This window comes from Rhinolophus sinicus, chromosome 10, assembly GCF_057876585.1.
Source record: "Rhinolophus sinicus isolate RSI-liver-muscle chromosome 10, RSI-T2T, whole genome shotgun sequence".
NCBI classification, from domain to species: Eukaryota; Metazoa; Chordata; class Mammalia; order Chiroptera; family Rhinolophidae; genus Rhinolophus; species Rhinolophus sinicus.
This window is the reverse complement of record NC_142510.1, coordinates 12,948,898-12,975,782: the sequence shown is the minus strand read 5'-3', so window position 1 is coordinate 12,975,782 and position 26,885 is coordinate 12,948,898. Positions and strand designations below refer to the sequence as shown.

At 59.9% G+C, this 26,885-nt stretch overlaps 2 protein-coding genes across 2 annotated transcripts in view; one reads left to right on the top strand and one right to left on the bottom strand.

The window, feature by feature from the left end:
* The window catches only part of CORO7 (coronin 7), a 56,064-nt gene that overhangs the window by 9,153 nt on the left and 20,026 nt on the right, over window positions 1-26,885 (bottom strand). Inside the window, exons 7-9 of the mRNA XM_019756401.3 lie at window positions 25,725-25,775; window positions 19,992-20,078; window positions 19,459-19,541 (exon numbers count right to left, since the gene is read on the bottom strand). Coding sequence (XP_019611960.3) covers window positions 19,459-19,541; window positions 19,992-20,078; window positions 25,725-25,775 — 221 coding nt within the window. The remainder of the gene's footprint in view (window positions 1-19,458; window positions 19,542-19,991; window positions 20,079-25,724; window positions 25,776-26,885) is intronic.
* On the top strand, window positions 3,830-14,728 carry VASN (vasorin). Its single transcript, XM_019756402.3, has 2 exons — window positions 3,830-3,987; window positions 12,064-14,728. The coding sequence occupies exon 2, from the start codon at window positions 12,074-12,076 to the stop codon at window positions 14,099-14,101; it is 2,028 nt and encodes a 675-aa protein (XP_019611961.2). The 5' UTR covers window positions 3,830-3,987; window positions 12,064-12,073; the 3' UTR covers window positions 14,102-14,728.

The following is a 26,885-nucleotide window of genomic DNA, read 5'->3' as shown; positions in this document are numbered from 1 at the left end:
CCCAGCTGTGGCAGCTGCCTCGATTCCTCACCCAGGCAACAAAGAGCCCTGCCCCCTCCTTCCTTGTTCATCTATCCCTCCTGGCCAGCTGCCCACCTCCACCCACCCTGCTGGGAGCCACAGAGTGGGCTGGAAAGCTGGGTGAGGCCCCGGGTGTCTCCACAGCTTCCCGAAGGCCCTGGGCTGGTCACCTGTGAGTAACACAGCCTCTAATTACCTCAGGTCAGGCAGGGTGAGAACTGCCTTTCTTGACCTGGTCTGACCACTGCCTGCTTTGGGGGAGGGGGATGGTGGGAAGGACACAGTGGGTGTGTGGCCTGGGGTGCTCCCCCCACACTGACGCTGGCTCCAGAGGGCCCAAAGGTCTCCTCAGCAGCTCTAACAGGCCTTTCCCTCATCCATTCTCAATCACTCATTCCTTTGGCAATCTGGTCTGTGCCCAGCCCTCGACTTGCCTGCAGGTCTAAATCTGCAACAGACCCTACCTCTGACCTCAAGAAGCTCCCAACCTGATGTGAGAGGCAGACACAGTCCCACAGATAAACACATGCAGGGAAAGTTCTCTGAGGATACACGGCAGGGGGCAGAATGGCCTGACTTTGGCTGGCCACAGGGGAGGGGATACTCCCTATGACCCAATGGTTAAGGAGGAATCAACCATGTCGGCGGGACAGAGTTCGGGCAGAAAGAGCAGCATACACTGGCCTGTTTGAGGAACAAGGAGAACATGTGATTGGTGGCCTGGGCGGTGAGGGTGAGGGCTAAGGCTCAGCATGGAGAGGGCAGAGGCAAGACAGGACAGGGTCTGGTGCGTCAGATGGGAGTTCTGCTTCCCTCCATCGGACAAGTAATGGAAAGCTGATGGGACTTGATGAGTGAAGAGGGATGAGATCAGATGTGTGCTGGGCAGAGATCACCATGTGGAGATAGGCTCAGGACAGAGTCTAATGGCAAGTTGGCTGGGGGACTCCTGTTGCCCCACGGCTACCTTAGTGGAACTGGGGACTGGGGCCATGGGTCCCACCGTGTCTTAAACCAACCTTAAGAGGTTTGACCTGACCTCCCTCGTCCCCACCCCATCAGCCGCGACTGGCCGGCCACTGACTCAGGCAGGAAGTCATGGAGGGCAGGACTGGCTCCTCTGACAGGTCAGGCCAGTCTTCCTTGCCTCGAGCGGAGCCATCTGGGCGGCTTGGCTAGGTAAGGAGCACCTGCCCAGCACGGCACGGGCCAGGAAACGGGGTCATGTCACCCAGCCTCAAGGGTTGGCCAACAGCTGGCACGAGCCTGACCCTAGGCTTTATAAAAAGAGCTAAGCCAGATCTGGGTCTGGAATGCAGAATTGAGACTTGGCCTGGCAGAGAGCCAGAAGTGGTGAGAGCTGGCACAGGTACCTCTCCCACTGCCGTGGCACAGAGGGAGGGCTAACATCCGGGCCTGCCACAGGGAAGGGCTCTGACCTGGGTCCAGGGCTCTGCCCCAGACCCAAATCACAGAAGGTCTAGGGACATAGCCCAGAGCCCAAGATCCCGGAAGATGCAGGATGCTGGTGGTACAGAGTTGGTCACATGGGGGAGGGGTCACCCCCAATCATCCTATCGGCCCTCCCAATATTCCCGCAATTAGCACAGGAAGTACTGGGGTGTGCCTGCTAGGAAAAGCAGTTTCAAGAGGCCTCCTCTGGTTCTCCCCATCAGGATGTCGCCCCATCTAGACAACCTGGCATGGCCACTGGTCCAAAGCAGTCCAGGTCCCTTGGCTCTGTCCCTGTTACCCAGGCTGGGCAGAGGGGCCACTCTTGCACCAAGCCGTGACCCACACTCCTTAGCTCCAGGTAACCAGGTTCTAAGGCAGGTGGTGCCTTGAAGCCAAATGAGGAAAGGAAGAACAAATTGGGGAGGGGATCGCCTGGCAGCTGCCCATGAACCTCTGGATGGATGGGAGCATGACCTGTGTGAATCCAGGGTACAAGATCGGGGCAGGGGATGGACCACTTAGGAGGTGGTGTCTCTCCATCATCGAGAACGGGGTACAGAGGTGAGAAGCTTTGGGGCCTGTCAGGATGACCTATTCTTTGAGGAAAGTCAGGCTGGGGGTCCTCCTACCACCCCCTCCTTCCTACAGTATCTGTGGACACTCCTAGGGCCCAGGGGCAGAGGCCAAGGGACAGTCTGACCAGAGCCACATGGTACCAACTGCAAACTGAAACGCTGCAGGACACCGAGTAACGCAGCCTGGTGTGAGATGACTGGGAGTAGTGGGGACGCAGGTGACCCGTGAGCCTGAGACTTGGTCAGAGGGGCAGCTGCTACTCAGGCCCAGCCGAGAGTTCCTGTTCAAGCCAAGCTGGGAAGTCCCATTTTAATGTGAAACCACCAGATTTTTAATATTGGCAATGGCATCAAAGTTTTAAAAAGTCCCATACAGGCCAAATGAAACACCCGAGGGCCAGCTCTGGCCCAGGAGCAGAGGTTCGCAAGCCATGCTCCATATCCATGAATACCAAGAAAAATAAGAGGTGCAAGTGTGGGGTGCAGACCCCTGCCTATCCTGGAAAGGGGCCATGTTTGGGAGAGGCCCCGCGGAGGCTAGCTGCTGAGAGGAGAAGGCTAGGTGAGTGTAGCAGCTGGATCCTGCTTAGACTATTAACAACTGAGACCGTCCTGCCTTGTGGAGGTGATGAAGTCCTCCAAAGACCACACAACACCCCCCCACACACAGTGCTGGTGTGGCCCAGCCTCATGGGACAAGCCTTCGGAGCCCTCCCAGACTCAAGCTGGCCCCAGGCAAAGGCCTTGGCTGCAGGACATGCTGGAAGAGGGGGCGGGTGTCCCAGCGCCCTCTGGAAGTGGAGAGCTGAGCTGGGTCCCAAAGGCTCTGAGGCATGCCTCTGACCACAAACACGGAGGGGGAGGAGGACAGAGCCTTTTCCTGGAATCCTCCAAAGCAGGGGATTTTTCTGTACTAGTCCAGCCCCTGGCACCCGTCCCTCCTGCCCCATCAAGGGCCACTGTCAGCTGCACCCAGGCCCCACCCACTGACAGTGAGGCCCAACCTCCCACTCCATCCTAGCCTCCCTCCTGCCCCCCATTCTGGCCTTGGAACTGCCTGTAACCGTGGGGCCTTGGTCACTTCCCCTTCCTGTGTCTCAGTCCCTTCATCTGAAACATGGAGAAGGTGGTCAAGCAATGTTCCTGGCCCTGAAAGGACCCCAAACTCAGATATGACATTAGAGTTTGTATCTAGTTTGCTTCTGAAGGGTTCTGTGGGGTCTGCCCAGGAGTTTTTGAAATTGGGATTAGCTATCAACAATAGCATATTGAGAGATTTCACCTAAAATAAAAAAAATCCAGATTTCCAGTTTCTCTTGAAAAACCCGAAGCTCTGGCAGGCTGGGGCAGGTCATGGGGACTGTCCCTACACCAGCCCCTGCTTCCCTCCTTTCTGGTCTCTCTAGGTCTCCACAGGCTCTGGGATCTGCTTCTCGAATTTATGTCACCTGTCCGGTATGTTACAGGCGTCCGGGTTTGGGACTCGGTCTCACGTAAATTCACTTGCTTATCACACGTAAAACAGAGACCTGCCCAGGATCATGGGGCAAACAAGTGGCAGACCCCTCTGGAGAGCCAGACTTAAGACTCTGGACGGGGCGGGACAAAGTCTCCCCCGGCCGCCAGGTCGGGAGGTGGTGGAGGTGAGGACCAGGCTGCCCCGCCAAACGACCTCTTCAGTCTAGAGGGAAGGAGGGTCTCCCCCGGGCTCGTCCCGCCCCGGCCAATGGGGAGGGGCCCCGCCCCCCGCCAGCGACAGCCCCGCCCCCCAGCCTTTAAGGCGCAATCCGCCTCCTGCGAGCTGACTCCGCAGCCCGAGCCTGTGGCTGGGAGACGCGGACGCGGCTGCCTCGGGACCGAGGACCCCTCCGGTCCGGACGGCCGGAAAGGACTGCGGCCGTGGCCCGCCCCGCCCGGCTCCCGCCGCCGCTGTCCGGTGAGTGTCTGCCGGGCTGGGGGACTGCGGGCCGGGACGGGGGACGCCACGGGAGCGGGTTATGCACACGCTCCGATCACGCGCGCAGACCCCCGGCCGCGCGCACACGCACTCAGGGCAGGCACGCGCCCCCAGCCTAGCACGATCACCTTGGCTGACCCGGCTCGCCACCTCCTCGACAGTCCCGGGGCGCCGACAGCTCCATGGCCGGGGTGCGCGCGCGGGCGTGTGTACATTGCTTACCGGCTGGCCAGGCGGCGGGGCTGCGAGCAGACAAAATAAACACCCCCTCCCTCGCTTCCTCCTCCCACGGCTTGGCCCTCTGGCATGACCAGTTTTATGAATCAAACCCCTTTGAGGGGATGGCCACGCCATAGGCTTGGGTTACTTTTACCTCCTGGAGTGGGACAGTCTGGTTCTGGGCCAGGAGCCCTTGGTGGCCCTGTGCAGATCAGCCCACCTGGGGTCCTGAGGGCCCTTGTCACTCAGGGCAGAGCCAGGGGGCCACAAACATGCAGCCCTGAGGAGGGGTAAGGTGCTGGATGGCAGGTACTGATGCCCCATTCTGCCCCCCACCCACGCACTCCAGACCACAGACCTTGGCTGGCTGGAGCCCTTCGTGCCCTAGGTATGAGGGTGCTTCATCTCTGCTTCTGCCAGAGAAGGGGCTTTGCTTGGGCTATGAACCCAATGGCCTGGAGCCAGCCTAGTCCTTTGTGTCCCAGGGCTGGCAGTGCTGGGGCCTGAGGGCTGCCGAGGTCCCCTGTGGTCACTGGCAGGCCAGCTGATTGGTGCCAACCATTCTGCCTCGCCCCCATTCGTTAACCATTACCACACCAGGGTCGCTGACCGCCTTTCCCGCTGGGGCCCAAAGGTGGAGTCAGCAAGGTGGGAAGAAGGAAGAGGCCCTGAGGGTCCCACTGTGCCCCTGCTTATCTTTTGTACCAAGGGCAGAAGAGGCTCTGGAGAGGCACCAGGGCCCAGTGCCCCCTCCCCAGGCCAAGAGCTTCTGGGGCTGGCCGACTGGACTGATTCTTAAAGGTCCCTTCCCACTAGGTGGGACTTCAGCATGTTGAGGGCATAGAGGGGTGGCTGGGTGGGTGCCCTTCGAGTAGGGTCCATTCACGCTGGCCCACCCGGCAGTAAAGTCCAGTATGGGCCCAGCTGTTGGCAAAGTCCAACAGGGCTAAGGCAAGTGGGTGGGGGGATGGGAGAGCAGTCCCCTGAGTTTGCTGTCTTCTCTCAGGGGAATCAGGCCCCGGAGCTTCTGTAAACAGAGTGTCAGAGGCAGGAAGAGGGCTCTGGTAATGAGCAGCCCAGCTGGATTCCTTCCAGACCATTATCTGGCCTCTCCTGGGCCCAGGGAGGGTCGATGAGCACACTCGTGCCAGGCTGGGGGCCTGGGCAGGGCCTGTCCCCAACTCCCTGGCTTCTTGTGGCTGCTGACTGAAACAGCTACCCTGACCAGAGTCCAGAGAGTCAAATGGGGCCAGTGCGGGGTGGCATCTCAGGGCATTTGCTGGGATGGCACCTCTCTCCAGACTCTGGGAATGAGGAAAGGGGTTTAACATAAGAAGCCCCTCACACGTTGCCCAGATCCGTGCTTTCCCTAGGAAGGACCCTCTGGCAAGCAGCCTTGGAGCCAGGGAGATGCCCTGGGCAAGAGATGGGTCCACAGTTTCTGGCTCCCATTCCTGACACCCCAATTACAGCCCTGGGGGAGCTAGGAAAAGTCTCAAGTAAAGAGAGTTGAGTCCTCATGGGGACTTGTAAGTGGACCCCACTGATGGGCTGCACAGCCCCTGGGGACAGGAAAGTGGGGTCCCAGCTGGGTCCATGAGGCAGCTCCCCCTTGGTGACCAGAGAGAAGGCTGCGTGAGCCTCTGCCCACAGAAGCACCCCTGACCATTGGCAAGCCCTGAGCTAATGGGAAGGGTAGCAGTGCCACCTAAATAGGTTAGTGACCCCCTCCTGGAGCCCCCCTCAGCTCTCCTTAGGGTCCCCTCCCTGGGCTGGGGAGCCCAAGGCTCTGCACTGCCAAGAAAACCAGCTCCCCTCACTGCTGTGGAATTTGCAGTTCTTGGAGAAGGGGGAGGGGGTGAGAGAGCACGGCCCACTGGGCGTGTGTCTGGCGTGGGCGTGTGTCTGCGTGCGCGTGACTGGAGCAGGGCTGTGTTTGGGGGCGGGCAGGGGTGCTTCGGGAGTCTGCATGCACCACAGGCAGGCGGGGGCTCAGCCTTCTTCCTTTTATCGGTTTCCACATTCCAGAGTCAGCCGGATTGCTTTTCCTCAGCTGGCTGGGCCGCCAGGCAGGCCTGGCCTGCAGGCCTCCCCCGCTTTTCCTCATTCCTGCCTCCCTGGGTAAAAGGAGGCTGGAGCAGGCTCCTTTAGACCACCTCGGTTTAGGGGGTGGGGGCAGGCGAGAGGCCAGTTCTTCTCCAAGGTTCGGAAAGCCCCCCCCCACACACTAGTCTCCTCCAGGGAAATGCAATAAGGTTCTGACATTCCTCCGAGGCTGCCTGAGAGATTTAATTAAGGAGGGAGGAAAGCTGGCTTGCATTGAGAAAGGGCTGGGGCAGTCAGTGGGGGCGCCTAGGCCCGGGCCTGGAGAGGCAGCAGTGAGAAGTGAGAGGGGAATGGGGGTGGGCGGTGGGCAAGGTCATGGCTCCCCATATCAAATCAATCCCACCTGCCCAATGATCAGCTCAGACCCCAGGAAGGGCCACTTCTGACATAGGGTGACCGAGATCCCTGGGCATGGTGAGCATGAGAAGAGCAAGACCTCCTCTGGGGCCACTGCCTTCTCAGACCCTGTTTAGGCCCCAGACAGCGTGGGACCAGCTGGCTTGGGGCTGGTGGCCTCCCTTGGTGACTAAGGCCTTCCTCTGGCAAATTCAGGGTTAATTGCAGGGTTAGGACCTTACTTGATGGGTGCTTGGCTCTGGGTGGGGACAGGACAATGAGGAGGCCCCGTGTCTGAGCCCAGCCCTGGTGGCATTACACCTGTAGTCACCACATAGCTCTGGGAGCAGCAGGTGTCCTCTCCCAACCAAGTGGCACTCTCCTGACTGAGATGCGACATCCCGCTGCCCCGAGGGCCCACTTGAGACTCAGCCTGGCCTTAGTCACTGGTCTTCCTGCCTTGGGCTGACAGGTCTGATGGCTGCCAAGTCACCCACGGTGCCACAGGAGGTCCCCATCCGGGCCTGACAGCTCCTGCATGGTGGAGTGGGAGAGGGAGGAGGGCCCAGGTCCTGCTGTTCTGCCAGTGCCAACAGCTGGCCACACCTGCTCAGGGATCTTCCCCAGACTAGGAGACAAGCTGATGTCCAGACTGTCCCCTTTACAACCTTCTGTCCCAAGGTCTGAGCCCTGGCTGGACAGGAGACTCACCCAAAGAGCTTTTCCAAAACACAGCTCTGCCTGGTCTCACCCCAGACATTCTTATTTAGTTGGCCCGGGAGTGGGACCCAGGCATCGGGAACTTTCCAAAGCTTCTGGGGTGATTCTGATGTGCAGCTGGGGTTGAAAAGCCCCTAGGGTTCCAGGTGAGAGATGGAAGCCCGGAAAGGGAAGGGAATTGGATGACTTCACAAATTGAGTGTGAGAGCTTTATCTGTAGAATGAGCAGAGATGGCTACGATGGTAGATGGAGTAAGTAAGGCAGACACACGGAGATGGGGGGGACCCCCAGCTTAATCACAGAGCAGAGCTCTGGCCCCCACCTGGAGAGGGGGCCATCTCCAAGCAACCAGAGGCTCTGCCCTCGTCTCCGCCTCCCAGGGGGAGACCCTAACCTCTCTGCCCTGCTGGGCCAGGGGCTGCTGTGTCCCAGGGATGGGGAGATGGGCGGACCCGGCCTGGGCCCTGAGCCTCCTCAGACACGTCAGCGAAACCGGAGCCAGCCGTCCTGGCTGCCGGCACGGTCCCGCCTGCCTGGGGGGTTGGCAAACTCCTGGGCTGGGCTGCTGCCAGGCCTGGCCGGCAGTGCTTAGCCCAGGCGGCCCAGCACTGGGAGGGCCCTGGGGTCAGCCCTGGAGTACCCAATCCCTGTACCCACTCTGCAGTGTTGGGCACAGGAGGGGGGTGCGCCGGCCTGTATGAACCCATCCCCTGCTGGCCCAGCACATGGCCCTCCCCAGCGTTGAGGCGCTCCAGCCTCAGGTCTGATGTGCTCACCCAAAGGTCCGGGGTTCTACCCACTCACCAGTCCCTACCTGACCGGGGTCTGGGTGTGAGCGGGTGCCTCCAGGTATGTTCCACACTTAGGGGTGAGTGGGGGCACTCTGGGTCCCCCTTAGAGTTGAGATGATGGATGCCCTTACTCATAGAGCCCTCCGTTTGCTCTCTCCCCACCCTGAGGTCATCTGCTGAAGAGGTTTGACCAAAGGACAGCTCAAGCCCCACCCCCATCCAAAACTAAAGGCACCCTCCATCAGTCTGCTGTCCCGTGGCTATACTCAAGGGCGGAGGGTGGGGGGCAGCCTCTGCATGGAGGTCTCACCCTGGGCCCAGGGGACCTCCTATCTGTGCTGAAAGGGGCATGAATTCCATACCCTGGCGTCCTCCGCTGTGTGTGCAGAAGGCAGGGCTTGGGTTTTCTGGGTAACACCCTCAGTAGTGAATGTTGACTGACCACTTAGAATGCACTCCAGGTACAAACTAAACATCCCTGAGAATCAGGCGCTATGACCAGCACCCCCACTTCACAGATGGGAACTGAGGTAAAGGCCCATGGCCAGGCTGGCATGCAGCCAGGCTGCAAACGCAGGCCGTCGGACCTTAAAGCCCCATCCCAGTAACTGTCCCTTGGAGGGCGGCCAGGCAGCAGCAGAGCCTGAGCCTCTGGCTGCCACCTCTTTCCACCACTCCACGGCGGCGCCAGGCTAAGGTGAGGCTGTGCTGAGTCCAAGTGGAGGATGGAGGCCCTGGACCCTCCTGTCCCTACCCCCAAACACCAAAGCTGCCTCCAGATAGCTCCCTTCGCAGAGGGAAAGGTCCCACCTCCCTGCCTAGGGTCAGCGGATCAGATATCAAAGCCCCGGCCCTGGTCCTTCAAAGCTGCTGAAATTGCAACTGGCTAGGCCAGGGCAGCCGTGACAGGCCCCCTTCACAAAAGACACTCCCACCCCCAATGTGTGTGCGCCCGCGTGCCACACACACACACACACACACACACACACACACACACACACACCAGCATGAGTCCAGATAGGCAGAATCACTCCCAGAACTTGTTAGAAGAACTTCCCCCATTTGAAAACAGAACAACACAAAACTCCAACCCTGGTGCTCAGAACAATTGTGGAGAGTGAGGCAGGGCTGCTGAGAAACAGACCCGCAGGTGGGAAGGGACCTGGGAAGCTATTTGGGGCAGAACTTGGGCTCGAATTGAGGCCTCTGTCTCCTGCCACGGGCTGCCTGCCACTGCCCACCCTCTACGGTCAGTCTTGGCCCCCTGGGTCAAGAGGGTGGGAAGCAGGTTAGCGTGTTGCCTGCTGGGGTCTCCCCAGCCTAGGATGCCAGTTGCTCGTTTTCTGCCACAGCTGCCGCTCCCCAGCAACTCCGCCAGATTGCCACTCTAGGGACAGACAGACCCACAGCAGTCACTACCTGCCTTCCCTGTAATGCCAACAGACGAGAGAGCAAAGCCCAGAGTCCATGCTGGTCCCCCTCCTCAATGCAGAGTGGGGAAGTGTCCCCAGCAGTGCCCCAATCCTGGGAGGTGTCAGTTTGGAATTGCCCAGGGGGGACAGATGAAGAAACCTAGGCCCTGAGAGAAAGCCACCGTCTGTACCTCACAGCTCTGACGCCCTTGGCCCAGGGCTGCCTGACTGGAGCGTGAGCTCTTAACCATGACCTTATATGAGGCCCAGGGGGAGCCAAAGTCACAGGGGTGGCCAAGCTGGCCATGTGTAGGGTCCCCTCCCGCTCTGAGCCTGGCTGCTCCCTTCCTGACCCCACCCCCACCCCACCAGGAGGGCTGATTCAGGGGGAGATGGCTCACCCCCCACATGCATGTGGGGGGGTGGGAGGCCCTCATAGCCCACATCTGGAGGCCAGGCCGCACCCACTGCCTTCTGAGTCAGTGAGGGTGGAGCGGGTGCATGCAGGGGAGGAGGCCGGGTGGGGTATACAGAGCCCCACTGGGACAGTGCCGGCAGGGCCAGGGGGTACCTGAGGCAACCAGGACCCTCGAGAGCAGGGGAGGGGGCACCAGCTGGGGGTCAGGGAAGGCCTCCCGGGCTAGGCTCTGAAGGGCGGTCATCATTGTTAACTAGTAAGGGGAAGAGGCCAATGGCCCCACTTCCCAGGCAGACGGGACTCTGCAGGTGGGCAGGGTGTAGGCAGGTCCAAAGTGGGTCAAAGGCCGTTACCTAGACCTGGCCCAAGACCACAGTGGCCTCCCAAGTGACTTGTCTAATCTGTCCTGGGACCACCTGCCCCTCCACCTCACATTCCAGCAGCCCATTTCCCTGGTGGAGGGGCAGCTCCGTGGATGGCAGTGGGGCAGAACGCACCCTGATGGGGGGGCTATGTTACCTGCCGTGGCCTGACAGCTGGCTGGCATGAGGGAAGGGGAGGCTGAGCCCCAGCACAAAAGGCCCTTGTGTGAGCAGGAGGCGCCTGGAAGGGAGGGGTACTGGCCTCTTTGGGACTGTAGGGGCTGAAAGCATGGAGACTGCTGCTGGGGCTGGCCCTGGGGTTTCCCCCAGGAGTCTGAGCGAAGGGGAGGCCCATGCTGTGGCCCCATCCTGTCTTGGGCAGGTCCAGTTACGAGCTGGAGCCTGGAGCGACTGGGGGAGCACCCGCTCCCTGGCGAGACTGGGCCCCTGCATCACAGGGCAGGTCCAGCACAGGCGGCAGGCCCAGCTGCACCTGGACCTGCTTTAGGACCTGGGCTCCAGCTCCGATTTCCCGGCAGTGCAACCGCAGCAAGTGACTGCACTTCCAGGAGCCCCCCCTTTCTCCTGTCATCTGGGAGTGATGAGAATAGTTTCCACCTGGAATGGCTGCTTTGGGGAACTATAAGAGGTGGCTGTGAATGCTCCGTGGCACTGGCACGTGGGAAGGGCTGCAGCTCCGCTTTCTCAGTGCCCGGCCCAAAATGGAGCCCAAGAAATGGTACATAAAGGAATCTAGGGAGCGTTTCCAGGCCTGGCACTGCCTCACGGGCTGCCATGCAACCAGTCTCCCCCAGCTTGAGCCCTGGGTCAGCCCAGGGAGGCTGGGACCCCCTCACCTGTAGTTCTATCATTGTACCTGGGGGGGGGGGGGATGTGAAGATCAGGGTTCCCTCCCTACACCTCCTGACAGGGGGACACACCTGCCAATGGCTCCAGCCCTCCTCTGCTCTGCTCCCTCCCCAGAGGCTTTACTGCTGGCCACATCTTGGCCGCCCCACAGCTCCCGTCCTGGGCAGGTCTGACTTCACAAGTGGAAAAACACCAATCCCATAGTTTCCATGTGAAGTGTTCCCGCTGCGGTCTCTCCTCACTTGGAGGACACAGAGCGTGGAGGCAGGGGAGGCAGGGGCCGGCGGCCTGGGGCAGCCAGCTTCTCTGCTTACGCGCTCGGCCGACTGCCCACCGGTCTCTCCCAGACACTGGGGGAGGGGCTGCTGTTCCAGGAGCGACCATTTTCCCTGCTTCCTTTTCTACCTCAGCAAAGATTTGGGGGGAGGTGGCTTGGGGGAAGGGCACAGAGCCTGATGCTTTTTAACCACATGTTCTCTGAGCTGGGGTTAAAGAGGTGTCCTTTGTGGTCACTGAGTGTTTTGGGTCTGGCCCCCCCTCTGCATGCATCAGCCCCCTGAACCCTGGTGACAGCACAGGAAGTATCAACTGGTATCATCACGAGGTCATGTGACTGCTCCAAGTCACATAGCAAGGGAGTGACAGGGCTGGGACAGGAGCCGGGCTGGGGCACTGGAGACCTGACTCATAACTACTGTGCGCTGTTGGATTAGGGGCAGGGAGTGGTGGCGGGGGCTGGGAATTCCCTTCTCGGTCCTTCCTGGCATGGTGGTCTCCTGGGCCTCTGAATCACAGTCTTGTCTTTCCTCTCTGCTCCCAGGGACCAAAAGATGCGCTCCAGGGTCTCCCCACCCCTGCTGCTGCTGCTGCTGCTGCTGTTGACCCCGGGGCCTGGGGTGCAGGGTTGCCCATCCGGCTGTCAGTGCAACCAGCCACAGACAGTCTTCTGCACCGCCCGCCAGGGGACCACGGTGCCCCGTGACGTGCCGCCCGACACGGCGGGCCTGTACGTCTTTGAGAACGGCATCACAACGCTCGACGCGGGCACCTTTGCCAGCCTGCCAGGCCTGCAGCTCCTGGACCTGTCACAGAACCAGATCACCAGCCTGCCCGGCGGGGTCTTCCAGCCGCTCGCCAACCTCAGCAACCTGGACCTGACCGCCAACAAGCTGCGCGAGATCACCAACGAGACCTTCCGTGGCCTGCGGCGCCTGGAGCGCCTCTACCTGGGCAAGAATCGCATCCGCCACATCCAGCCCGGTGCCTTTGATGCGCTGGGCCACCTCCTGGAGCTCAAGCTGCAGGATAATGAGCTGCGGGCACTGCCCCCGCTGCACCTGCCTCGCCTGCTGCTGCTGGACCTCAGCCACAACAGCCTCCTGGCCCTGGAGCCCGGGGCCCTGGACACCGCCAACGTGGAGGCGCTGCGGCTGGCCGGCCTGGGGCTTCGGCAGCTGGACGAGGGGCTCTTTGGCCGCCTGCGCAACCTCCACGACTTAGATGTGTCTGACAACCAGCTGGAGCATGTGCCGCCTGCCATCCGGGGTCTACGGGGCCTGACGCGGCTGCGGCTGGCCGGCAACACGCGCATCGCCCAGCTGCGGCCCGAGGCCCTCGCTGGCCTGGCAACCCTGCAGGAGTTGGACCTGAGCAACCTGAGCTTGCAGGCCCTGCCGCACGAGCTCTCGGGCCTCTTCCCCCGCCTGCGGCTCCTGGCTGCAGCCCGTAACCCCTTCAATTGCGTGTGCCCCCTGAGCTGGTTCGGCCCTTGGGTTCGAGAGAGCCGCGTGGTACTGGCCAGCCCAGAGGAGACACGCTGCCACTTTCCACCCAAGAATGCCGGCCAGCTGCTCCTGGACCTTGACTACGCCGACTTTGGCTGCCCAGCTACCACCACCACGGCCACGGTGCCCACCACAAGGCCCTTGGTATGGGAGCCCACAACCTCGCCTTCCAGCCCAGCCCCCACCTGGCCCAACCCCACAGAGCCCGCTGCAGAAGCCCCCAGCCTGCCACCTGCCGCCCTGCCCACCATGGGGCCTGACCCCCAGCCACAGGACTGCCCAGCGTCCATCTGCCTCAGTGGGGGCACATGCCACCTGGGCGCTCGGGGCCACCTAGAGTGCCTGTGCCCTGAAGGCTTCACGGGCCTGTACTGCGAGAGCCCAGTGAGGCTGGGGCCACGGCCCACCGCTGCCCCGGCCACACTGAGGCCGCCTGGGCCCCTGCCCCTTGGCATTGAGCCTGTGAGCCCCACCTCCCTGAGAGTGGGGCTACAACGCTACCTGCAGGGAAGCTCCGTGCAGCTCAGGAGCCTCCGCCTCACCTACCGCAACTTGTCTGGCCCCGACAAGCGGCCGGTGACACTGCGGCTACCTGCCTCTCTTGCCGAGTACACAGTCACCCAGCTGCGGCCCAATGCCACCTACTCCATCTGTGTCAGGCCGCTGGGGGCTGGGCGGGTGCCCGAGGGTGAGGAGGCCTGTGGGGAGGCCCGCACGCCGCCAGCCATCCGCTCCAACCATGCCCCGGTCACACAGGCCCGGGAGGGAAACCTGCCCCTCCTCATTGCACCGGCCCTGGCCGCTGTGCTCTTAGCCGCGCTGGCTGCCGTGGGGGCAGCCTACTGTGTGCGGCGGGGGCGGGCCGCAGCGGCTGTGGCTCAGGGCAAAGGGCAGGTGGGGCCAGGCGCTGGGCCTCTGGAGCTGGAAGGAGTGAAGGCCCCCTTAGAGCCAGGCCCCAAGGCAATTGAGGGTGGTGGGGAGGCCCCGCCAGGCGGGCCTGAGTACGAGATGCCTCTCATGGGCTACCCAGGGCCTGGCCCCCAGGGAGCCCTCCCCACTAAGCCCTACATCTAAGCTGGGAGTGATGGACTGTGGGCCTGGGCTCTTAGCCCTCCTGGGACTGGCCAGTACCTGCCTGCTGCCAGACCAAGAAGTTCTCGGATCCGTATGACGAGGACACAGCAGGGCAGGGGCTGTGTGACTGCAGCAAGTCCCTGCCCCTCTCTGGACCGTGGTCTCCTCATCTAAGATGCTGGGACCCAGGTGAAGACCTCTAAGGTCCCCCTGGCCCGAGTGCCTCGGAGGATGGTGTCTGCCTGTCCTCTGCAACACACAACCTCTGGGGTGGGGCGAGCTCTGCAGTGTGCTGGTAACACAGGCCCGGGGCTGCCAGGCCCCCACCCCAAGCAGACTCTGGGGGCCAGTGAAGGGAGCCCCAGAAAGAGAGCAGAGGGAGAACAGGGGTAGGGATGGGTGTGTGGCCCAGCCTTGGCCCCAGGGAGTGAAGCAACAAAAGAAACTGGAAAGAGAGACGCTTTAGGAACAAGTTTTGCTTTTGTTTTTTAAAATATATTTATAAGAGATTTCCCATTTATTCTGGGAAAATGTTTTTTACACTCAGAGACAAGGACTTTGGTTTTTGTAAGACAAACGATGATATGAAGGCCTTTTGTAAGAAAAATAAAAGATAAAATAAAACGAGTGGTTTTCTGGCATGCCTTCAGGGTACCGGGCTGGGCGGAGGGACGGTGGGGGTGCAGAGTGAGTGTGAAGGGACAGCCTTCTCTGTGCGGAAGCTGGGGGTCAGGATCCGTCTCCTGACGTGTACCAGGCCCTGGCCAGCACCCCTGGGCTTGGGAGTGCTACTGCTGAGGGCAGACTTCCCAGGACTCCTGCCCTGGGCTGTATCCACCCAGCCTCCACTGAGGTGCCCAGGCCAGCATCCTGGTGAGACTGGCATCCAGGGGGGAGCAGGGACAGAAACTGGACAGATTCCAGCCCCAGGGAAGAACAATAGGGCAGCCTTACCCTACCCAGGCCGTCTCCTACCAGCAGGAGCTGCCGTGCTCCTATGAAAGGCTCATGGCAGATGGGGGCCAAGAGAGTCAGTCCCCAAGGGTCCGTCCTCAGCGATGGGTCTGACAGGCAGCCCATGCCTGCCCTCCTCTGTGGAGGGAGTACCTCGAGCAGCTTCCTGTCAGGCCCTCATGGATGCTGCCGGCCCAGGCGGCACGCACAGCCCACCCTCCATGCGGTCCCACTGCCCCTGTGCATGGCATCCTGCTCCGGCTACAGAGAAGGGGCCTTCGTAAAGGGCAGCACAGGGCCTGAGCAGCAGGAGCCCTGCGCTGGGTGGGGAGGGGCCATGCCAGGCTGTCAGGGACAAGCAGATCAGGGACAGGACCAGAGGTCTGAGCCTTGCTTATGGGGACCTGGTGGCCTTGCGATGCCCCCTTTACAATGGGGATGTGCCTGGTTTTGTAAAACCCGGAAGTGGAAGGAGTATTGTCCAGGAAGGCCGCAGGCCTAGGAGCAGGGCCAGGGAGGGTGCTGAGAGCTTGGGGACAGTGGCAGGTACAGAGCACCTTTTCTCAGTACCTTTTGGATGGTAGGAGAGGTGGGCCCTGGGGCTGCAGAGAGGCCATGAAGATGTTGGAGCAAGGCTCCCCGAGACCCCCTGCCTGTGTCCCTCTGTGGGTCACGGCCCCTGGCGCTCAGCCTCACCCTGGCGGGAAGGAGGTAGCCCAGCCAGGCCTGGGGAGCAGGCCCTGCGGCCTGGGGCGTTGATGTAAATGCCGAGTCAGGCCTGGCCACGCGAGGCTCTGGATTCAATTAGCGGCTGCTGAGGGTTCTGACATGAGAAGGGAGGAGGTGGGCGGTGGGTCGTGGGGGCAGAGGGTGGTGGCAGTGGGCCTGGGTGGGGCCCCATCTTCCTGAGGCAGCAGCAGTGGCCCAGGTGGATTTCCTGCAGGCCTGGGTCCCATTACGGGAACGGCTACGGTGAGGCCTGCCCTCCCCCCTCAGCGGCCCCGTCAAAGGGGCCATTGTGGGCCTGTGGGCTGCTGTTGAACACGGTGGCTGCTGAATAAATGTTTTTGCTGCAAAGCCAAACCTGGCCTCGTGGGCAGGCAGGGGGTGGGGTAGGAGGCAGGACCTAAAGAAAGGGGCTGGACATTCATGCCAGCCCTCCCAGAAAAGGCAGTTGGGGTGTCCCATCAGATCAGGGGCTGGGAGATGAAGGTAGGGCCAGGGGCCGACTGGGGGGACCAAACCAAGACAGCCCATTCCCAGAGTAATCCCAGTGGCTCTGGGCCAGGACCAGGGACGGATGTGGGGAAATGCCAGCCCCCACTGTTGCATCCTTGTTGCCACAGGCCCTGTGCCATCCGGGCTTACACACATTCCCATTTCACGCCTAACAATCTCTCTCCAGGGAGACTCAAAGGCTGGGAGAGGTGACAGCAGCTTGCTCACAGCAGGCAGGGATGGATCCTAACACCCAACACCCACTCCCTGGCCCAGGACGGGGTTGCCAGCCATGAGGGGAAGGCTTGGGTCTCCAGGAGAGGGGTGTAAGCAGCAGATGCTACCTAGGCAGAGAGGGGGCTCCCAATTTCCAGGGAACATGCTAGGTGTGGGACCCATGTCTCTGGCCGATGGCTGGGCATTGGGTTGGAGGTCTGTGCAGAGGTGGACACCTCAATTGAAGAAACAAATGCAACCCCAGCTTCCACCCTACATTGGTTTGCAGCTGGAGTGACCTCAACAGAGGACCCACTTGTCTGGCCTCAGCGGCTTTCAGTAACATGGGGAGAAAAATCCCTACCTACCTGTAGCCCAGGGCCGATACAGCTGACCGTTCACCCAGCCCAGAGGCACCACACCAGAGACAGGTGGTGTTTCTGCATCTCCTGTATGGAGCACAAGCTGCTTTGCAGCACCAGGCCCTGCCGTACACCCCGTCCACCTCCACCCTGCACTGAGCACAGGGTCTGGCACCCCAGAAGTATGGAACAGCCATCTGTGGACCTGCTGCCTGAGCCTGGCTTTACACACAGAACCCCGATGCCCTGTTCTTCTCACCATGGCACATCTCCTCCTAGTGAGGAACACTCCACACATGACAGGGATGACAGAGAGGAGGGCATAGGTGGGGGCCGAGAGAGGCCTCTGGGAGGGTGGGGCCCTGGGTTCTCCCTGGAAGAGGCCAGGAGGGGCATGTGCCTGACCCCTAGCCCCTTCTAGCTCTTGTAAGAGCACACACTGTTCTGCCTAAATTGAGATGGAAAATCTGTAAAACAGAAGGGGTGCAGTGGAGGTCCATGGCCATGCCCACAGTTGATACCCGTACACTTTCCATCTTTAGTCCAGTTCATTCAGCAGCCCCCACACTGCAAGGGGCCAGTGGGGGTTCTGGCTTCCAGGGAGCCTGGGGGGCAGGGGACCCACCACCTCTCAGGCCAGCCTGGAGGCTGGCATGCGGCCCTGACATCTACCAGCTTTGTAGAGGGCCGGAGAGTCCCCACTCCTCTGCCAAGGGTGTGGACGTGGTGGTGGGGCAGGGCCAGGACTGGGGGTGGAGGGGGCGGGACATGGCCTTGTTGGCCCATCTGGGAGTGATTTGAGAAATTCCAGGCCTCACTGGCCCTACGAGGCTATTCTTAACTGCTGTAATTACAGGGTCAGCCTTGGCCAGTGGCACCGTGGGGTCTGGGCATCGTTAACTCCTCCAGGGGCCATGCTGGGGCTGGGTGGAGTGGGGGAGCTGTTCTGCAGGGGAAGGGCGACCCATCGCAGGCCAGGGGCAGAGCCTGAAAGGCAGGAAGTGGTGGGTGGAGGAGCACTTGATGGCTAGTGCTGGGTCCCTCTGCCAGGTTGGACGAGCTCCCTCCCTCTGCTGCGTGCCCTGGAGGGGACGGGTTATATGGCCTGGGGAGGTACAGACAAGATGCCAGCACAGCATCTGGGCCTGGGGAGGTGCTGCTGGACATGGAACCAGGGGGCCTGGGAGCTGATTCCTCCAGCACAGACGGTGGTCTTAGTGACTTCCTGAATCTTCAGGGCCCAGACAGGCAGAAGCCTACACTTACTGTGTGGTTCCTAGGAAGGCACTGGAGCTCACCCAGCCTCACCTTCCTCATCTGCAACATGGGCCTCCTCAGCTCCCCAGCCTCTCCCTGGACTGTGAGAGGATGGGAGCAGAGGATTACTGCCACCCTGACCTTTACCCCTTCTCTGGGTGCTCAGCGGCGGGATGCCCTGGAAGATTTTATGGCCCTAAGCCTTTCCTACACCCAGACAGAGCCCTTGCTCCTCCCGATGCTTAGACAGGTCACACCTCCTTCTTTGACTCAGTTTCCCCAGTTGTGAAACAGAAGAGGAAGAAGCTAGAAGGATATCCAAGGACCAAGGCCCTCTCTTTGCTCTGACCTTTGCAGGCCCCTGCCTGGTGGTGGTGGTGGGGGTCCCAGCAAGGCCCTCGGAGAGTCATAGCTGAGCAGGGATGAGGCTTCGGAACAGGGCCAGGTCCCTGCCTCCTCCCTTCCCATCCACCCCCGAGCCTCTTTCCTGGGCTGTGATGTGGGAGCCACGTGGACTAAAGGGACAGGTCACTCCTCAGCACTCGCCATGTGCCTCCCGGCGCCTGAGCCACGGTGAGCCGGGGCCGTCCCTGCAGAGCCGACTCAGCCAGACCCCCACGGCACCACCACAGACTCCCCTGCACGCACTCCCGGGGGTGACGTAAGGATGAGGTGCAGCTGCACCGCCCCCATGCTACCTGGGCACCCCACCAAGCACAAGCAGGGACAGGTGTGTGAGCAGGGCTGAGCATAGAACCCACAAGTTCAAGGCCTGCCTCCCTCTGCACCCCCAAACCTGCCAGCCTATTTTTTCCCATGTCACCCCACATCCACCCTAAGTCCACCTTGCTAAACAAAGTCTCAGGTCTCCTCAGCCCTCAGCCCCACCAAAAAGCCCACGGCAAAACCGAGTGCATTCTCGCGCTGGCCACCCATATGTCTGCTGTCACAGTCCCCTCCCCAAATGCCAAAATACGCCAGCCTGAGTCACCAGCCAGAAGCCTGCCCCACGACCAAGGGGGCACACAGGACGGGTCAGTTGGGCTTCTCTGCCCATGTGGGGCTGCCTCACCACCCCTGCGGGTGAAGTTCCAGGTGGCTCCTCAGGGAGTGGCAGGTCGCCCAGCTCAGGCACCTCTGACTGCTCCGGTGACAGGCCACCTCTTTGACAGGATCTGAGCCAGGTGAAGCCCTTCTGGCTGGACTGGGCCCCTGCATTCTGCAGGTGGCCACCCAATGGCGCATCAGGGGCCCTGAGCAGCGGTGCCCATTCACAGGTCTAAACTCGAGACATGGTTTAGGCCCTCACCCCCTCACCCCGAGCCCATTCAACATGCTGCCCGCTCCTACCCAGGTGAGGTGTCCAGGGTGAGGGACGTGAGGGCGCTGGAAAAGTGCCTGATGTCCCACAGCTTCACTTCATGCTCACGCATCTGTGGGGAGGGGGCAGAGAGGTACTCAGAGGGGTCATCTGTCACTCCCCAGAGCCCCCCAGGAACCTAGTGCCCAAGGACACAGCCTGGCACAGGGGCACTTGCCCCAGAAGAGAGCTTGGAAGGCAGTATGTGGGGAGGAATCATGCCAGGGGAGTTTGAGTTTTCATGTCCTGCCCCTTTAAGAACCCTTAGGTGACAAGGGACATGGGGCGGTTCCCTCCATGGACTCTGGTCCCTGGGGGGCCTGCCACAGTTCTCAGGGTCAGACTTAGCTATTGCAAATGGAATCTGCCAGTTCTTAGCAGTGGTTGGTCCCCTGGGGCTGTGAGACCCGGCTGTGCTCAGGGCCGTATATGGACAGGCCCAGAGCTAGCTGGCAGCCCCCACCTCCCAGTGGGCCTCACCCCGCTCTCAGTGCTGGTCCTGCTCACCCGAGAGGAGCCCTACCTGGTTGAATCCGGTGGACACAAGGTGCTCCTGGGTGCCTGTCCATGCCAGCCGGCCATCCTTGCTGTTCTCGTGGGCCTGTGTGCTCTGCAGGAGGCAGGAAACAGAGTTGAGCCACCCTAGGGCCACCCGCCTGAGAGCCCCAGAGGGCAGGAGGGGCCAGGTCAGGGCCCCCGGGGGAATGGCTGGAGACAGGGGAGGCCTCATGTCACTACAAGATGGACCTCGGCTGAGGGCGGTGTTGTACCCTGAGGGCCGACCCAGCCACCCAGCTTAGGTTCAGCCTCCCTCTTCCTAACGGAACTGTTGGGGTGTCCTGCTCACCACTAAGCCCCCTTGCTAAAGCGACTCAGGGCAGCGGTGCATCCTTGCCCGTGCAGGTGTCCTGGGGGTAGCACTCAGCTGCCGGTCATCATCCCCAGGCCCTGGGGACCTCCGTGCACTCTCAGAACTTCACTTTTCTAGCTTGTGCATGGGTCTCATATTGCCAGGGCTGCCTACTCCCCAGGGCTGTCGCAAGGATCAACTGAGACTACATGTGAGAGGAACAGGCCTGCAGCAAAGCGCCGTGCAAATCAAGGGATTACTAGAATTACTGCTGCCTCCTGACGCAGTCATGGACTGGGGAGCGTCCCTGGAGAGGGCAGAGAAGTGCCCCTCTTCGCCCTCCCATGGTGCTGCAGCTGCCAGCAGGAAGGCTTCCTGGGCCCTGGGGAGGAGAGGTTGAGTTCACAGCACAGGCGGCCCTGTCCCCTGGGCCCAGGCAGGGAGGAGCTGAGGGGGCCAGAGGAAATGCAAACAGCTCCCTCCCAGTCACCCTGGCCTCTGGAGCCTGAGACAAAAGACCCTGTTACCAAAAATAGCTCACCCCAAACTGTGGCCAGCTTCCTCCAAGCTTCCCACGATCTCCTTGGGAATGAATGAGGGAGGGAGGTGGCCTGTGAGGAGCTGGCCCAGCGCCCCCTCCCCAGCCTGAAAAGACAGACCCCAGCGTGGGAGACCATCGGAAATGGCTCAGCTCCTGTCGTTCAAGGGGCTTTTCTCACTGCTCACTTCCCACCCAGCCGCAGCCGGCACAGGAAGTCAAGGCTAGAGCCTGAGAACCAGGGACCCATACCCCTCTCTCCACGCAAAAGGGGCTGTAGGGTCAGGGCGAGGGTCAGCCCTGCCCCCAACACCCCAGAGTCCGTCAGAAGTGTCACATGGGCTCTCGCCCTCTCATCAGTGTGCAAATACCCAGTGAAAGCAGCAACACAGATGACTCACAAAACATCTGTGCACCATTCATTCATTCCACAGACACGCGAGGCCTCACAAGGATCAGGCACTGTGCTAGTAGCTGGTGGTGGGGCCGGTCTCAGGTGGAGGGTCACGCACTGGGTCACGCACAGCTGCTCATTCATTCATTCTTTCCTAACATGAATAGTCCAGCTCACACTATGCTAGGCACTGGGGACACGGTGGACAAAACAGAAAAGGTCCCCAAACTCATAGACTATACAAGTCAGGAGGCAGATGTGAACCAAATACGCATAGAAATAACTGCGTCACCAAGTGTCTGTCACAAAGGGGTACAGTGGAGGATAAGTGCACAAGCTTTGGAGGCAGACCGCCTGGGTGAAAACCTGGCCCTGCCACAAGGGCCTCATCCCAGGGTGAGTTACTCAGCATCTCTGTGCCTCGGTTTCCTTATCTGTAGAAAGAGCACCATAACGGGACCTACTCTGGAGGACGATTGTGTCTGGTATATAGCTAATGTTTCTTTTTTTAAAGCACGATAACAGGGTACAACAAAAGTACAATTGAGAAAAGTAGATTTAAAGTAACACTTAAGTTAAAACGTGAAGGATGAGGTGTGAGGCAGGTCGCGAGAATGGGGGGCCTGGGAAAGCAGAGCCCAGCATATCTGGCGGGATGGGCAAGCGAGAGGAAGTGCTGCTCGGTCTGCAAGGCCCGTGGGCAGTAATGGAGCATTTTTTCATTCAGAGGCACAGGCTGGGGATGGAACGTGCCTTGGCCCATATCCCCACTTTCCTACTTCACACATGGAGAAGCCAGAGGCCCAGAGAGTGAAGCCATCTGCCCCAAGTCACCCAGCAAGTCAGCTGTCAGCTATTTGAGCTCCCTGCCCGCTGGGGCGGGGCCCATGGTTATTTTTCTCTATCTATTTGTGCAAGAGGGACCTGAGGCGAGGACAAGCAAGGAGCTAAAGCCACAGCTAGAAGGCAGCACAGCCTAGATCAGAAAAGCCCAGGACCCTGGCTGACTCTGGGCCACCTCAGGTTTCCAGCAAACATTCCTGGACGAGTTCACACGGGGGGAACCAGGCCCCTGGGCCCTGGCAGTGCTGTGAGGTGCAGTGTGGGCTGGCGAGTCCTGTTCGTCCACTCACACTATCCAGTCTCCAAACCAAGAAGTAGAAACAAGGTAAGAGCTTAGGCAGAGCCCAATGGGTCCGCTGTGGACATACCCAGCTCAGTCTGCCCAGGGGCCACAGGATGTCCCACAGGCGGGGAAGGGGTGTCCACAGCTCCCCTCTCCCCTCATCTATCCCAGATCATTGGAGTGATTTTCATTTTCAAAAATGGTAAGTTCTTATTTGCTGACCTCCGCGGGACTCGGGGAGGAGGAGCCCTCTCTCCAGACCCCCAGATCCTCATTCTCCTGGGGCAGCGAGGAGGCTGCAGCTGGGACCCAGGCATCCTATGACCCCAAGCCCCAGTCATGTCAAAGGAGGCCTCGGGGAAAGCTGCGGTGGGAATCTGGAGCCTGCAGGCCAGGCCTTGGGGTTTCCCGCTCACACGGGATGGCCTTTCTCCCAACAGGCAGTAGGGTGTGCTGCCTGTGGAGAAGCTCCCCAGTTCCCCCACGTCTTCCCCATACCTGTCCCCAAGAAGAGAACAGGAGGGGCTGAGGCTAGGAGCAGGCACATACCCAGCATTCCAGCTGCAGTGCAGCCAAATCCCCTTCTCTGTCACCATGGCAACGCTTCCTGTGTGGGGCAGGGCAGCTGCAGGAGCTGCCCTGGGCTCCCTCCTGGGTAAGGTTACCTGCTTCAGTGGTAAAATGCCCACCCTCCACCCACGACCCTCTTCGGCCAGGCTTAGCTGGGCTCCAGATGCCGGCCCCTCAGGCCTGTCTGACACACTGGGGCAGGCTGAAGGCACAGGCCTGCCTGCCTACACCAGAGGTCAGAGCACTCGTCCCAGGACCCCTCCTGCCCCTGACGAGGGTACTGAAGCCTCTGCTCTACCTGGACACCCCTTCAGTTTCGCGCTGCTACTTCTCTGGCATACCCATGGCTTCAGGGCCTCAGCCACCGCCACCAGGACTCTGGCATAAGGAAGGGGCTACATGACCCTGGGACAGAAATGACCAAAGAGCCAACTTTATAGGACTGCCATGAGGGTGGAAGGAGGTCACATGTACGAAGGGCCACGGACATAACTAATGATCATAAATACAATCTAAAAACAAAGTAGGGGGTGTGACCAGGAGGGAGCAGCCCACGTACGCCCTGTTCCAAGCTCAGGTCGCCCAAAAGAGACAGTGGCGGGAGGCCTGGGGAGGCCTCCCCACCCGGCCTCCAGGCTACGGGGTACAGCCCCTGGAGCAGCGAGGGCAGAGGCTGCAGAGAGCAGCACATCCTTCCCTGACCCCTACCCTCTTCTCTAGTGGGGAAGTTGGATCTCGGGCAAAGACGCTCCCAGCAGGCCTCGCCCTGCGCTGGCCCCGTGGCTCACACCAGTCCTCACACCAACCCTGGCCGCCAGCAGCGGTTTTCCTAATAGAAGCCAGGTGTGGGCCAGATGCCCTGGGCGGAAGTGGGGGGCAGGGCCACACGGAGGGCAGCATTCCAGGCTGGCTGCCCCCACACCAGCGGGCGGAACACAGGCACTGTCCCAGCAGCAGGGAGGGGGTGGGAGCCACCCCCGCTCTTCCCAGGTCTCCTCATCCAGAAGCCCCTGTAGTGGGGCTCCCTCCAAAACCAGATCCTCTCTCTGCCTCCCTCCCTCCCTCTCCTAGGAACTTGGAGCCCCTTGGACAGCAGCCACTCCTTCTCCACCTCAGCACCATTACCCCCCCTCCTTGCAAGGGGAGGAAAAGGAGGAGGAGGAGGCGGGAAGGGAGCAAACGGTCAGGCTGGTGGAATTGGCAATGTCCAGATGGGGCAAAACTGAGGGTGCCATGCACTGTGCCTCAAGACCCTGGGTAGGGGAGTGTGGCCTGAGAAAACGGGGGCTACAGGGCCTCAGTCTCCCTCCTTTGCGCTGAGCCTGGGACCCCCTTTCCAGGCAAAAGCTTGGAGGCTAGCCACACAAAGCTACAGTGAGGCCCTTCGCTCACCCCCCCACTGCCCTGAGACTCAGAATCAGCTACCCCCCCAGCCATAGGACTAAAACCACTTCTGCCCAGCTTGGTTCACGTGTCAGGACTGGGCCTCCTTCTGGTCTTCAGCCGGTCAGAAGTGGAATTGACTGGACTGTTTTGAGCAAAAAGGTGCAACTGACTAAGAGGGGGATCGTGTGTGTCTGTGTGTGTGTGTGTGTGTGTGTGTGAGTGTGTGTGTGTGTGTGTGAGTGTGTGTGTGTGTGTGTGTGTGTGTGTGTTGGGGCGTAGGGGGAATGGCCCTGGCTACTGCTGTTTGGATGGAAGCTGGTGGATTCCTCTTCACCCTGGGTGGGGAAACAAGTCCTAGAAATGGAGACCGGGGCATCTGTGGTGGGCGTGAGGCTCTGCTGGGGAGCTCGTCCCCTGAGCTGGCAGCAGGACTCTGATCTGCACCTTCCTCAGGGAAGGCTCCTCAGCTTCTAGAAAAATCTTTTTTAAAATGTAAATCTGCTCATCTCACTTTCTGCTTAAAACTCTCCAGTGGCTTCTCACAGCACAGATGACAGGCCCTTCTTCACGGGCCCTGCCTCCCCCTGTGCCCCTCAGTCCTGAAACAAGCCTATCCTACCCTCTGGCCATGTGTGTGTGTCCCCTTTGCACCATCAGGCTTCAGCTCCAAGCTAGTTCCTTAGGGAAGCACTAAACGGCTCCAAAAAGAGGAGCCTCCAGCAATTACCCAGTGTGTCCACCTCATTCACCACAGAACATTCGTGCCTGACACCAAGCTGCTGCCGTCGAATGAATGACTCCCCAGTGGCTCAATGCCTGTAGCATGAACCCAGAGCGCAGCCTGCCCACTCCAAGCGCCACACACTCCTGTGCAAAACTACAGACAAAACCAAGCACGTTCAGAGCCTGGGTTCCACAGATCTGGCAGGCCCCCAGCACGGACACAGATACAGACCTCAGGCACAGACTAAGGGTCCGCCTGCTGTGAGACTAGAGGGGCGCAGAGGGCGGGGGCTGTGTCTTTTGGCTCCTTTGTGGCTAGCCTCTGTTGATCGTGCCAGGAAGGGTGGGTGGGGATGAGGGTCTCAAAGAAGAAGAGGAAGTTGGAATCTCAAATTAGCTTCCTGCAGCCACGGGAAGCCTCAACCAAAGGCCTGTGGGCAGCGTGGCTGTGCCCCACCCTGTGATCAAAGCCAGACCCTCCCAGGACCCAGAACACACTTCCCAGAAGAGCTAGAGCCCACCTCTTAGGTGACACTCCCACACACCCACCGGGCCTGTCAGGGGCATGGGGTGTGGCAGAATCTGTCTGTCAGGAGGCTGAGCCCGCCCCCACCTCCACCTGTGGGAGCTACTGGAGCCTCAATACAGCCCACTGCCCACACAACTCACCTGTGAGGCCTCAGGCTTTGCTCTGGGGTCATAGATCCGCAGCTGCTTGTCCTAGAAAAGCAGGAGGAAACAAGAGCAAAGTTAGGGCAGGCAGAGTCCCTGGGAGCCACCCTGTCTCCCAACCCCTAGGCTCTGATGGCCCCACCCCCAGTACACAGGGCTGGCATCGCACACCAGCAGATCCCTCCCCAGCCTGGTTCCTCCTTCTCACTGCAGGGGTCAGGTCCCCTTTCCTGCCCCAATCATCCACAATAGAGAACTCACTGACAAGAGTTCACATTTTCTGAGCACCTACTATGTGCCGGGCATGCAGAATCTCTCCCCATCTTTCCAACCACCTAATGAGGTGGTGCTACCACCATGACTCCTTCACACATGGAGAAACTGAAGCCCAGAACCAAACTCTATGCTACTGGCTGCTCCACGTGTGTCTGGCCCTGTGTTCGGCCCAGCCCAGAGGGCTCCCAAGACGACGTCATTTCTACACTTAGAAAACTTGGTGTCTAACCAGAATGATGAGCTTATACATCTTAACCATCACTCAGCACACAGCTCCTGATTCAGATTACCCAAGGGTGACAATGGGAACAAACAGAAAATTAAAAAAATAAAATAAAATGTCCATACCTTGTATAAGGACTTTATATCTCTGGAATTGTGTGTGTGTGTGTGTGTGTGTGTGTGTGTGTGTGTGTGTGTGTACACAAATGTATATGCATAAAGACCTGGGAGAGAGTGGGGGCAGAATCTGTAACCCCTGCTTACAAAGCCATGATAAATTGTTAAGTGCTAAAAGGAAGATGCAGAATAACATAGCCTGTCGTGATCCTACTATGGCAAAAATAAACAAAAATCCCTGTTTGTCTAACCATGTTCCTGTAGGTTTCATAAGTTTGCTGAGCAAGGAGAAAGGTATTGGCCACCACAAGCCGTGTGTTAATGCTGGGTACCAGGGGTGGAGCAGGTGGGGGTAATTAGCTTTTCCTTTTCACATTTTAGCATGGCTCCACTTTGTTACAATCAGCAAGGATTCTTATTTTTATATTTTGAAAAACAATGAACCCACAATGAACAACTGAAATTTGAAATTAAAAACACAAGATTGTTTACAACAGGACCAAAAATATTGAAATACTTAGCTATTGATCTAACAAAATATGT